General features: G+C 42.7%; 1 protein-coding gene across 1 annotated transcript in view; it reads right to left on the minus strand.

The window, feature by feature from the left end:
* Positions 1-2581: 2581 nt before the first annotated feature.
* The window catches only part of LOC119371675 (ATP-dependent RNA helicase Ddx1-like), a 37546-nt gene continuing 25591 nt past the window's right edge, over positions 2582-14536 (minus strand). The window contains 7 exon segments of the mRNA XM_037642125.2: positions 2582-2832; positions 6475-6595; positions 7580-7678; positions 8258-8300; positions 8704-8776; positions 10724-10796; positions 12196-12287. Of these exon segments, the coding sequence (XP_037498053.1) occupies positions 2705-2832; positions 6475-6595; positions 7580-7678; positions 8258-8300; positions 8704-8776; positions 10724-10796; positions 12196-12287 (629 nt within the window). The 3' untranslated portion in view covers positions 2582-2704.

Genomic DNA, 14536 nt, shown 5'->3' on the forward strand with positions numbered 1-14536 from the left:
TCTTTTATCATATTACTAGCCTTTTACCATATTACTATCACATTACTCTTACCTAGCCAAATGAATCTAACAGACGGTTAGACCGAGGAAAACATAGGGAACATAGAAAACATTTCAACTGTAGTGTATACACTACAGTTAAAGGGGCCCTGCAACACCTTTCTTTGTTATATTGGAATAGTCCCATTATTGACGTATGACTCTTCACGAGCCATATGCCGCAAAAATTTTTCGAATCCGTCAAGTCTAAGTGGTGTTACCAAATTATAGAGATCACGTTCCGCAGCTTTCTCTCTCAACTCAACGCAGCGAGCGCGCGGAAAGCTGCGCGCGGCGTGAGGGGAGGGAGGGAGGGCGGAGGTGCGAGGAGGCGACGTCAGCGCCGGCGGCATTTTTTTCATTTTTTTCTCTCTGGCGTCTCGGCGCAACCACGTGGTCTGTGCCGCCACTTCCGGTCGGCTTGCGTCGTTCTCGTCGAGCGGAGTCGATCGCGCTGTGTATCGCGCGTGCTTGAAAACTGCGCGTCGGTTTGGTAATGTTGGGTGTGCACCTCGAACGCCGTAGTGTTTTCATCGCTCTGCCAACCATGGAAGCAAACGTGCGCGCTCGTTTGGAACGAATGACAGCTGAGATCGGTTTCGGCCCATACTCCGATACACCGCCTCGTAAGACGGCACTGGCAGACGACCCCGAAGCGCCGCCATTACCGGACGCCAGCACTGTTATCGGAGACACGCTGCGCCCGTGCCTCGGTCGGTCGTGAGAACGTGCCGACGATGCAGTTCTCAGCTGACGAGGCAGCACTCGAACGGCTGCCACTCTCAACGGCAACCGGCGATGGTCAAAAGCACAGAAATATTCACGTTTTCGGCACTGCGCATGGCGAAGAAAACGGAACCACGCAACTACGAGCAGACGAGCTGTCGGTGAGACCGGAAGTGCTAATATTAATGTTTGTTCGGTGTTTTTAACGCGATAACAGAATATAAACATACATATTATCTACTTATTGAACTCAAAATTAACAACGAAAGTAATAATGAGGGTGTTATCGTGATTATAACATCAGCCAATGGTGGAACTGCCGACAATCGCGTCATATTTTGCGGACTAATACATCATTTGTCGAGAGAAGAGGGAGCGATTTTCAGCTGACTTTGAGCATTTATTGTAATTTCCAGGCCGTGCGCATCGCTATAATATTTGGCTCGCGTGTTCTCGGGAGCCTCGACTACCGATCGGCGGCGCTTTTTGAGCGTGCTCGAAAAAGTGTTGCAGGGCCCCTTTAAAAGACATTAATTAATGTCGCCTACACTTTCCTTGGCCTAATCATCTATTGGATTAGTTTGGGTCGTGTATAAGAAAGAAACGAGCCATACAAAGAAATTCCCCTGCTTTCGTTTACACGTAGCCAAGAGGTGCAAGACAAATGGACACTTACGAATGTACGGTTTTACCAACTTGAGCCAACACTCTGTGACAAAACATATTGAGTGAGAAAGACATGCAGCATATGTTCCGTCTCGTTTTGTTAATCCCGGATAACCAGCAGCACTAAACAATATTGGCATTCTACTGCACACCACAAACATTTCCAGTGCCGCATTCCACAATGCGACACAACGTCTGGAGTTTTACGTTGCTGAACCACGATATGATATCATGAGGCATGTCGTGGTGTGAGCCTCCGGATTAATTTTGACAACATAGAATTCTTTAATGTGCACCTACATCTAAATATATGGTTGTCCTTGCATTTCATCCCCATCGAAATACGCCTGCCATGGCCGGAAATGCTCAATTGCTCGAGGTTAGGCCACTAACACTTCACATGCTAAGTTATCATGGTGGGTCACAACACATGATGCAGTAACCAATGTTATTAACACTGAACAATGTAGAGAGGTATTCCTGTTAATCAGTATAACCATATTAAACACATTTCACTTATGTAGCGCGTGGAGAAAGGAAAAGTTAGAAAAGGCCCCAGCCTGCCAGGCTATGTTGAACAGCATGGTATAAGCTACGCATTTTTCGCAAAGGGACTGGTAGTGGTGGGCCAAACATACACGTTTCCATAGCAACCACATCCCCCTGCAAAGCTCTCGCTGCTCAGGGCTTCCGGAAAACAAGTATCTGCCCTCGTCTTTTCTCGCAGAACATCTTGAGCGACAAGCTCAAGATGTTCATCAAACTCAGTGTGATGTGCAAGCTTCAAAATTGCGTTTTGAATCTGCAAGCATCAGCCAGCAACACGTGCAAGCTCTCACAACACAACAGCGTGGGTTTTTGGCGTTTTCATCAATAGGCCACGGAAAAACGCATGGGCATGTCTGCTTTATTGAGACTTCTACACAAGTTTCATACAGGTCTCACGTCGACACATCAGGAGTACACGTCAGCGGTTCTATTTACACACGCTGCTGCCTCACAATACCTTGATGGGAAAAGTTAGGAATATCTTTCACACTTATTACACTGTAAACACTGTAAAATGTCCAAAAAAACAAAAACAAATGCTTCGAACTTGGCCACCGTTTTTCTCCAAATGTGCAGCAGAAAGTGAGCAGGTAAGCCAAGATGTGGGACAAGTTAATTTATTTGACAACAAGCATACAAGCAACGAAAAAAAAAAAGACAAAGAAATCAGCTGAGTCCATTTCATGGTGTTGTTCCACTGGAGAAGCCTTACAAGATTGTGTTCCTATCTCAGAAAAGACTGGTCTTTCAGATAGTAGCGCTGGATAAATATGGATTGTGACTTCTTTTCCAATTGAGCCAGCTCCTGCACGGCTGGAGCCATCTGCGCTGTGTGCGTGGCATAGCCGCTCCCTACGAGAAGACAAACAACAAGGAAGACAAGTTTCGTTAGGTCAGTACATATTGAAAAAATAAATAAAATATTGTTAAACCTGGATATATCAAATCTGAAGGAGATCACAAAAGAGTCATGTATACAGGAAATTCGATATATAAAATATTTTATATATCGAAAATATACAGTAAAAACTCGGTGATGCGATCATGGCTCGTACGAATTTCGGGGTCATACGAATTTATCTGTGGCCCCGGCCAAGGCCCATAAGCCTGCAATGTATTGGAGTACGGTTGTTGCGAACCGATTTGCACCCCGCGACGTTTGATACGAACGTACGCTAGCGCACAGGTACGAACAGGTGCTGCCCGCACTGTCGCTGAAGACGCGGCAGTCACGCGCGGGCGCGGGTATGCGCGCTGCGCGACCATCAACGGTGCCTCGTTGCCTCCCAGGTAGTGCGCGCGAATCTTATAGGCCTTCAGGCCCCTTCGTGTTTAGATTACAGATGATGTTGACGTCGCGCTTTTTTTTTTCCCGACGCGTTGACGCGTGCTTCTATGCTCGAGGCAGCAGTAACACGTGCCTGCCACGTCGATGCAAGCCATGTCCTCGCAATCAGACGTTCTATATGAAACAAGACTGAAACTTAGGCTGCGGGTCCGTCATGAAGTCCCATTAAAGGTGGACGAAGACCCCAAGAGACGAAGCGGACGATCTGGGCAAAGGAGCTTGGTGTCTGTCTGTCGTGTGCAAAGCGCTTCTTAAGTCACTTTCGCCGCAGTACTCTGGTGTCATGCAGAAAAGCGTCGTAAGATTAGGAACGGGCTATTAGCGGTCACAGGGCACAATTAACACATCTGGTCTGGTTCATTAATTACACACGCGCGCATGCACCATACATTTACGAGTACAAAAATGATCGTTCGCGTCTAAAAACTTTACTGGCAATCATTCAGAGCTGTTCACGATGTCGCTGCGGCCCTGGGAAACACTGAATCAAAACGTATGCCAACTTGCTTTTGTCGCATACTAATTTTCCATGTTTTCTGGTGATACGAATTTCGGGTGATACGAATACTTTTGGTAACCCCGCGAGATTCGTATCACCGAGGTTTTACTGTATTTAAGGGGATTTCACAACTGTTCGATACACACAATAATTCATTACATGTGGGTTCGACTGTAGTTCAAAAATGAGAAGGATGGTGTAACCAAAAAACTTTGTTTGATCAATTCATTTATTTTCTTATTTTACACACTATCCAAAAAATTATGGCCCCTGTATGAAGTTGAGCTTCATGCATGAAATTATAACTATAGTGCTGTGCGAACAGCAATATTTTGGGTGCGAAGAGAATTCGAATATTTAAGTGTGAGTGCGAATAGAATATTTTTCTAATATTTCTCGAATATTTCTAGAATATTTTTCGAATACTTCGAAGCGAAATTGCAGAAAAAAAAGTTAGAGAGGATTCCTAAACATATTCTTATGAGATAGCAACGTGAAAGTGTTTCTTTTCGCCACGTTGATGAAGTGCTGGCGGGGTGGTGTTTCATAGTTGTCTTATCAAGAATAAGGCAACGTAGAGGCCGAATTGTATTTATGTACATGATTTGGTGCAACCAAAGTGTTGCCGACAACACTTTAGACGTGATAGGCAAAGATGCCATTTCCTCAGCCTCTCCTCCTCTTTCAACTTCTGTGCAAGCCCAACTGATGTGGTGGACAAGAGTGTGCTCCCTTCAAGTCCGGAGTTCCAAATCTCCCTCATAGACATCGATATATAAGAACATCTGAAATTTCGGATGCTGAAAAGCTTCGGCTTCCGATTTGTCGGACTTCCTGCCCAAATTTCAGGTCCAAAACAGCATTAATTGAGCCCCACCTCTGCACACATCTTTCATCTCCATGTTGGAACCACCGTTTTCTTGAGTTAATACATTTGCGACCGTAGCGGAGCTTGAAAGGCAGCTTTGCCACAATACCGGGGTGTGATGAGGTGAAGCATATTGAAAATCTAGGGACCACTTCCGATTGGACGTTGACTGTGTCTTGGCTAAGTTCAACCGTAACGGAGCTTAGAAAGGCAGATTTGCCTCAATACGAGAGTGTAATAAGGTGAAGCATCTTGAAAATCTAGGGACTACTTCCAATGGGACGTTGACTTTGTCTTGGCTAAGTTCGACCGTAACGGTGCTTGAAAGGCAGCTTTGCCGCAATACGAGAGTGTAATGAGGTGAAGCATATTAAAAATCTGAAGGGGTCACTTTCAATCGGACCTTGACTGTATTTGTTTTTTGGAGAATTCGAATAGTTCGAATAGTAAAATTCCAGTGCGAATCGAATCGAATAGCAAACACTATTCGAAAAATATTCGAAATTTCGAATATTCGCACACCCCTAATTATAACCCATGTATGAAGTAAGCCCGTCTGGTTGGGATGAAGTGTACCAAAAGAAGGGATCTGGACACCAACCAAAATGTGTCGTTTTGGTGGGTGTGCACATCCATTCTTTTTCATATGACCCATGTAATGCTTAAAGTTACTGTACGCACTAAGATTTAGCGAGAAAACATGAGGGGGGGGGGGAATAGAGGTGAGTGAGTCACCAATGACCATGCGTTTAATGACGGCTCCCCAGATGCCAAGATGCAAGCAGAGCAAGACTTCCATGGATTCACAGCAGAGCCAAGGCGTTGCACAGAATGACACAGTCACGATAGTCATCTTTCAAGAAAGCATGTTTCTGTCAGGAACAATGCGATGGATGTGTTTCCGACGTAAGCGGACCTTTAGTCTTCATTGCAAAAGGCTTCATCAATTCCCTTGCAGCAGTTTTGTATCTGTTTTTATCTCAAGAATTGCAACTTGCTCAAAGTATGGCGCACGTAGACAGGTTTTGCACTATTCAGGAACATGTGCACCTCTGTGCATGCGAGGAAGCATTCTTCTGTTTGTTTCTGGGACAATCGTTAAACAGTTAGTAGCTGGTGCTTCACTCTTTGTCTCCACTATCCCTTTTTCACTACAGTAGACACTCATTAAACAGAAAATTAAGGGACCGGAAAGATATGTTCCGTTTGACAGGAGTTCCATTGACTGAGAAATGAACAGGGGTGCAGAATTCAAGTATGAAACCAATCATATTAAATGCAGTTCCATTTAAGTGGGGACAAGGCACTTAAAAAATGTTTTTTATTTTTTTGATCGATTTTGATGAAACTCCCCGAGCTTATGCACATTTGTGTGCTGATTTCAAATATGCAATTATTTTTTTCTATTATAATGTGCAGTTTTTAAAATACAAAATATTTCATGTGCCCATTGGGGAGCAAGATTTTTTCTGAACTAAGATAATTACAAAGTAAATCAGCACACCAGAATAATCTGGAATCAGAAATGAGTGAAGTGCAACAAAAATGGATGTTCTAAACTCATTGGAACAAAATTTACAGTATGTTGAACATTCACGAGTGAAATCCTAACTTGAAATTGACTCAGTGGAGAATGTTCAACATACAATTCTGTTTAAGAGATCTCTGTTTACTCAGCATCTACTGTATCTGGATGGATTTAAGCCAGAAACATGTATGCACAGCAAGCCCAAGCCCAAACTACTTCCCACGAAGACGTTTCCATCGTGTGGCACTCACCCATCTCCCGGCGCTTCTGGCCATAGACGACCTTGCCGTCGAATTCGTCGGCAGGTATCTTGAGGTCCGGTTCCACCTGCTGGATGGTGACGTTCAGGTGGTCCTCAATGTCTGCCAGGTACTGCACCAGAAAGACAAGACCAGCTCTCACAATGACAATGACTCACAATGAGTCACAATGACTCGTACAATGACAAACCGTCCACTAAAAATTTAGCTTGATCATGCTTCTTGCATCTTTCGAATCGCAAGGATGTACACCCTTGCAATTTTTTAATAATGTCACACGAGCGTCAACCCTAGGATACGACAGTTTCTAATATCGGTGGGAAGCAACGAGATCAGCGATGTGATGTTCAGTGTCACACCGGCTTTCTTAACACACGATTGCACAGATAAGGCTGATAGTGTGTATATACCGTATTTATTCTAATCTAAGTTGATGTTTTTTTCGAAAAAACGATGTGCGAAAGTGGGTATCTCATTACTTCTTGCTCATATTAAGCGCTACCATGTCCAGGGGTTAAGGTTAGCGTGATACTATTGAAAATTTGCAAGGGTGTACAGCTGTAGAACAAACTCAAAACTTTCACATTCTTCAGCGAGTTCTGTGAAGCACATGTAGTGTGGACTATGTGCAAGAACTTTCAACGCAAATGTCAGATATGAGATGTATCATAGATTTCATGTCCAGCCTTATCAACTTGAATAATATTCATGATAAAAGACCTTGAGAAAAAGGAGTGAAAGGAGCAAACCCACTACACAACAATATGCTGACACCCCAGAACAAACATCTAGCTTTGCATGTGGAATTTTAATAAAGCAGCTCGCACATACAATTTAAGCTTGTAACAAGCGTATGATCAGAGCTGTAGCACTGAACAACCAGGCGACTTGTTGCATTTCCTTCTTTTTTACTTTTTTACAAAATGAGACATCCAAAATAATAAAAGAAAAGATCATAACCCAGAAACAAAAGCAGAAGGATGTACAGAAAAGTCCAGATAATGCGGGAATTATGCCTCTACTTATCACTACGGTAACAGAAATTGGTTCAACTGCATTGTAAAGCTAACATTCATTTGGTGGCACGTTGACTGACCTGTGGCTCATTGTACCAGATGCAGCAGCCGCCACGGTCCGTCAGATTTGTGTTGAAGCAGTTGCGGCCCTTGCTTGAACAGTTGGAGTGGTACCACACCTGCGCACCATGTCACACCACGTCATAAAAAGAACTCATAAACGCGAAAATATGACAATACCAATAATAATGGATAAAGTCTTTGTGAAAAATACTGTATACAAGAACTGTACGCAAGAAAACAAGATTGGGTGTTCTAAACCCATTTGAACAAAAGTTATGATAGTATATTGAACATTCGCGGGTGAGTCTATGTCAACCTGGGATTTCAGTCATGAACGTTCAACATACCATAATTTTTGTTCAAATGTGCTTAGAGCATCCATTCTTGTTTTTTTGCATACAGTTTTCATTCTAGATTATTATGATATGCTTGTTTACTTTGTAACCCTCTCAGTCTAGGCAAACTATAGCTCCCAAAATGGCACATGGAATTGATGATATTTTGAAAATTAGATATTGCACTAGAAAAATAATCGCATATTTGAAATTAGCACACAAATATACATGAACTCTGTGAGTTTTATCCTAATTGATAAAGAATTAAAAAAAACTTCAGGACCCATGTCCCTCCTTTGAAAGAAGAGAGAACTGACCCTGGAGATGAACAGCAACCAAGAAATTGTTGAATACGCTTACCTTCTCGGGAACAGCTGCAACAAGTGAAATGGCCAGACCCATCCTATAATGACAGAAAAGAAATAATAAACAGAGTAAAATTGAGGAGGGCAACTACCGTCATAATAATCATTAAGATGCACTTTAGCTCAAGAGCTTCTATCTAAATATGTGTTGTTAAGTACTGTCCACTCGCTGTAGACTTCTGGCAACTGCACAGATGTATAAACATAAGAGCACAACACGGCAACAAAGAAATTGTTAAAAGACATGGTACAACAAATTTATTGCCAGTAGGGGCTAAAACACTGGTTTAAGCCATCGATCGAAATAAAAACTTTGCAAAATAGTGGAACTGAAACAAAAAGGAAAAGTCAAGTACCATGTATTCGGCTTCATAAAGCAAGACTTCACGGCAACAGAGTCATAGCGGCGAAATGCCCACTGAGAATAAAACTGAGGCCAACCTTTCAGCCCGTCCAACCCTGCCAATGCGGTGGACATAGTTTGACTTCTCGTCCGGTAGGGTAACGTTGATCACTGGAAAAGGCACGAAAATTCAGGAATTTCGCGTATCTACTGTGCCGATTTTCGTCTCACATAGGCAGTTGCAAGTACGCTGGTGTGTGCCCTCCATTTCAGACACAAAAGAAAACGCTACAAAGGTTCGAAAGAGTTCTTTCACTGCCCACATTCGCCAGCAAAAAGGTATAGCGCTACATATAGAAAGCAGATATAGGTATGCTTAGAGGGACACTAGAGTCAAAGAGTAAATTAGTTTAGACTGATAAATTATGCTCTGAAAAGTCTAGTGTCATTAATTTCACCAAAATAGACTTATTAATAAATGAGAAAATCAATGACGAAAGCTTCACTTTCAAATTTCCCGCCGAGATCTCCGATGGTGGCATCACGAATTTCGAAGTGCTTTTTCATATTTTGGCCTCCCACATTGGCTCAGCAAAACTTCCTGAAACTTGGTACGTTATAGTATGTCTGGCTCCCTCGGAAGACAATTTACTTCATTTTTATCAATTAGGAACTACATAGGCCATAGCCGATGCCGTCGAAATCTATGATGTCACAGCAACCGATGCGGGAACTTCAAGGTGGCGTCACCACGCCATTTTCCTTTTGCGCGTTTTCTCGCTTACTGAGCGTCTTCTCGCAGCAGGCGCGGTGTTTTTGGTATCGTGGAATAGTAATTTACTAATACAAAAAAAGAATTTTTTTCTCTTTAGTGCCCCTTTAATTGCCGTACTTCGTTACAAAACATGGCTTAAGCATCACGTGGAACACATCACAGGTCTGAATTTATTCACTGCCACGGGCGGAGTGACATGCTTTTCGACCAGTAGCCACAGCGTACTGCTTGTGTTAAGAACGTGGCATGTTGCATACTGAAAGCACAGAGGTACACAAATAATAAATATTTTAGATAGCCTTACATCGATGAGTTGTAGTTGCAATATACCACACTGGTAGTTGTTCTGTGCAAAGCGTAATGTGTCAAAATAAACTGCAATTCAATATGCATGGAGCTTATATTGCCAAGGTGCCTCCACATTTATCACATTGTTGCTTGACAAATATGAAATTAAGAGCACAAGTAAATCGAATTCAACAGGAACCAAGCGTAGCTACATGGTTATTTTAGAAAATGATTGCCTTTCCTTTTCTCCCATAATGTAAGCCAGTGAAACAGATTTTAAGTCCTGAAAGACTAACGACCATTAACGACTTATTCCAGCGACACAAATGCAACTGAATAGAAATCAAAAGCAAGTTGTCGTGCAATCAAACTATGTGCGTAGCATTTCTGTACTGTTCATCAATCAGGAAGCCAACAAACAGCTTGCGAGTCAACAGATCAGTTTGTCAGATTACAGTTGGCAAGCTGTTCCTCACAACGACCTGATGAACAACTGCAATTAATAGCGCTCCATCACCAGCAAGTGCATTACATTAGTTTATCGTGGCTGACATATGGGTAGTTTCTTTTGACTCTACTCTGCTTCATGGCATGTTACTCGCACAGTTAACCTCTTCTCCTTTTCAAACTAGTGCAGCTCATCCTTGCCGAAGAGTCCCCGAACCATTTTGGACGAGTTTAGCTTGCCCGCTTGACGAAAAAGCATTTCGTCATTGTCAGAATTATCAAAATCGTCAGATTAATGAAAACATTCACAGAATGCTGAAAATTCTAACAGCATTCTTGCACTTGTATTGTTCTTCACTGTTATTTATTAGCAGGTAGCAGGCCTTTTTTCCACGAGTAATTAACAGTAAACTTCATCAAGCTAATTTGGCTTCATATATGTTTCAATTCTTTTTTTCATCAGCAAGAACTTGCTTTTTAGAAGAGAAATATTCAATACCAACTTGAAAAAAATTACCATTTTAAGGAGTAAACTTATAAAGATATCAAAGCAGTTAAGGGGTTAGCAAACGATTACAAGAGAAAATGAAAAATTACGTGCAGCTTACCGAATGGAACACCTGTGATGTCGATACCGCGAGCGGCAACATCGGTACAGATAAGGAACTTGACGCCACCCCTCTGCGGCAAATCGAGAGACGACAAAATGAATTAATAAACATGAGAAAGCTCTCAGCACACATCAAACGAAAACCAACACTAACAACACAACACCACAAAGACAAGAGGCGTGCCTACTAGTATTCGCAAACACCTGTCAGCCTGCGATCGGCTCGATGAATAGCATTGGCCACTATGGTAACTGCCTAAACACACAGTGGGACAACGGGACAAAAGTTGTGTATACGACGACTAGATTTCTTCAAAAGAGAGTCCATGCCTCCCTGAAGCAGCAATAATTACGCAAATATTAATTTATTTCCTGCGACGCAATGTCATGCTTTACGAAATTCAGTTGTGCCCAAGCGAGACAGTGTAGTTATTTCTCAATTTTTCTACTGGATGTGCAAATTTGCTGTGAGATAAAAATGGGACCTAAATTGTTTTATTTCTCACACTTTTTCTTTTGCTCTTCGTCTACTGCACCTGCTGTAGAATGTCAGGCCTGTCATGAGATGAAATCTCTCCAGTCATTATTAAACCCAATAAACAGCTAATAAAAAGAAACATTTAAAACAGTCATATTTTCTATATTGTAGATTGGTAACTTTTTAGTACTGCATCTCAACATACTTTTCATCTTTAGTGCCCCTTTAGCCTTTCTCAATACCATGTACGCACATTACGTGACAAACTGGTCAATGCATCCAGTTTCTCTTCAGTTCATTGTTTTGGAACGTGTAAACATCATCGGCATGTTATTGGGTACAAATAATGTGCCAGTGGGCATTATATATAACAGTGCACTGTTCTAAGCTAACAAGGTCCACTAATAGCTTTCGAAGGGCTTTGCTAATCTCTAGAATAGTTAGCAATGGCAGGCATTTTGAGCAGTTTAGCTCCAAAGACCGAAACTGCGAAATATATTTATTAAGGCGAAAGCCTTCAATGCCTCATCAAACACAAAATTTTACAGTCGGCGTCTCGCGTTGGCAGCGCCGGTGGCGTCGGGGACGAGTGATGCAAAAAATCATCATCACATGATGACCGTCCCGAGAACGTCACAGATCGCCAAAATTTGTGATGTCATTACGATGTCATTGTGACGTAACGTCACATGATGATGTCATCACATGACATCGTAGCTTGATCAAAGGTGGTCCGATCACGGAGGCAATGCACAACCAAGGGAGGTGTGCCTTCAATCTTGGAAGCAGTGCAAAACCACGTTAGGTGCAGAAAGCTTTCGAAGGGTGGTGGGGCAGCATGAATACACTGACTGAGAAGAAAAAGACGGATTTCGCCTTTGAGCCGTTTTAAGTGAATGCATAAAGGACCTTGTGAGTTTTTTTTATTTTCTTGTCCGCCACTGCGTGTTTCTGGCGACATGGGGAACGTGAAAGACGTAAGTGGCCCCCACCTTGAATGTTTCCAGGTTGGCCTTCCTCTCCTGTGGTTTCCGGTCACCGTGGAGGCAAACACACGAGAAAGGGTTGTCCTTGCCACGAGATCCTGTGGAAGAGGCAAAGGAGATGGCGCTTGATGAGCCTCGTTTGCACAGAATTAGCCATATGCGCTTGCTATTTAATTGTTATATAAATGTTCTAAGCCACGCATGTTTGTTACGCTGAAGTTGGACCTGCCTACGTTTGTTATCTTGAGGTTCGGCGAGCACATGTTTGGCATTGTTGAGGTTTGAATCGCCCATGTTTGTTATCTTGAGGTTGCTGCTAACTTAAAATAACAGCACGAAAATGACAGAAACACGCAGAAATAGGAGGACACAGGACAAACGCAGCCTAACAAAAACTTATTGAACAAGGCTCCACACATGAAAAACCAACAACGAGCGTGCGCGGGATTCTAGGTCACGTGGAAAAATTTGCTCAGCATTCTTCCTTCAATTTCTTCAATAAGACTTGTCATTATCTTGAAGCACAAAGATAAAAGGGCTCTAGAACTCACAGAAGCCTTCTTCATCGAAATGATGTGTGACGATTGTGCATCTGAACCTTCCATTTGTTTGCAAGATTGTGCGGTACACACGCTCAGCAAGTTTTTCCACGTGACCTAGAATCCTGCGCGCGCATGCCGTTGGTTTTACGTATGTTCAGCTTTGTTCAATAAATCTCAGTTGTTAGACAGCACTCGACCTGTGTCCTCCTTTTTCGGTGTTGAGAGTTTACTGGCGCAAGGGCCATGGTTGGCCAAACAACGCCATGACTATGAATGTTAGGTAGCAGTGACAAATGGGATACAAATGATCGATGCAACGTGGCTATAAAGAGGCCTAAATAAATCGCTGTAAATTGCGTAAAATATACAAAGATTAAAAGTACAAACAATGGTTACAAAGGTTATACAAAGGTTAAAAGGTACAAAGGTATGTTTCCACCATTTTCGTGCTCTGTCTGTCTGTCTGTCTGTCTGTCTGTCTGTCTGTCTGTCTGTCTGTCTGTCTGTCTGTCTGTCTATCTGTCTATCTATCTATCTATCTAGCCGCCTACGACTTTGTGCTCTCCTGGCCGTTTCGTTAATCGGATGTATACCAAAATTGGTGTGTCATAACATGGCCTTATTACGAACAGAAATGACAGGTCATATCATGAAAAACATGACACGCATGTCATGAACAGCATGATTTACATTCCACGGCCTTTGAGCTCCCTGGCCGTTCCGTTAATCGGATGTATACCAAAATTGGTGTGTCATAACATGGCCTTATCACGAACATAAATGACAGGTCATATCATGAAGATCATGACACGCATGTCATGAACAGCATGATTTACATTCCACGGCCTTTGGGCTCTTGCGGCCGTCCCGTTAATTTCATATATACCAAAATTGGTACGGCGTGACAAGAGTTCATGACGAACATAATGACAGGTCCTAACACGCAAATCATGACGCGCATATCATGTGCAGCATGATTTACATGACATGGTCTCGGGGCGCTAGTGGCCGTTTAAATGAAGGGATACATACGAAAACTGGTTTGACGAGACATTTCTGTATGACGAACATAAGTGACACGTGGTAACATGAAAATCATGATATGCATGTCATGTATGACATGATTTACATGCCACGCTCATGGTGCACTCGCGGCCGTTTCGCTAGATTGATATACACCAAAATTGGTATTGTGCGATGTGACTTTATGAAGAACATGAATAACTGGTGGTAGCACGAAAACCATGACATCCATGACATGTATGTCATGATTTACATGCCACGCTCATGGTGCATTCGCGTCCGTTTCGCTTGCGTGATATACACCAAAATTGGTGTTACTCGACACGACTGTGTGACGAACGTAAGTGACACGTCGTAACATAAAAATCATGACATGCAAGTCATGTACGACCTGATTTACATGCCACGCTCATGATGCACTAACGGCAGTTTCAGTAGATTGATATACACCAAAATTTGTATTGCGCGATGTGACTGTATGAAGAACATGAATCACAGTTGGTAAGATGAAAACCATGACATGCGTGTCATGTATGTCATGATTCAATTGCAACGCTCATGATGCATTCGCGGCCGCTTCGCTAGCTCGATGTACACCAAAATTGCTATTGCGCCAAGCGACTGTACGACGACGGTAAATGAGACGTGGTAACATGAAAATCGTGACATGCATGACATGCACGACATGATTTACATGTCATGCTCATGACGCACTCGTGCCGTTTCGCTTGCTTGACACACCAAAATTGGTATTGCGCGACGCGACTGCATGACGAACGTAA

Source organism: Rhipicephalus sanguineus, chromosome 10 (assembly GCF_013339695.2).
Source record: "Rhipicephalus sanguineus isolate Rsan-2018 chromosome 10, BIME_Rsan_1.4, whole genome shotgun sequence".
In the NCBI taxonomy this organism is placed as follows: domain Eukaryota; kingdom Metazoa; phylum Arthropoda; class Arachnida; order Ixodida; family Ixodidae; genus Rhipicephalus; species Rhipicephalus sanguineus.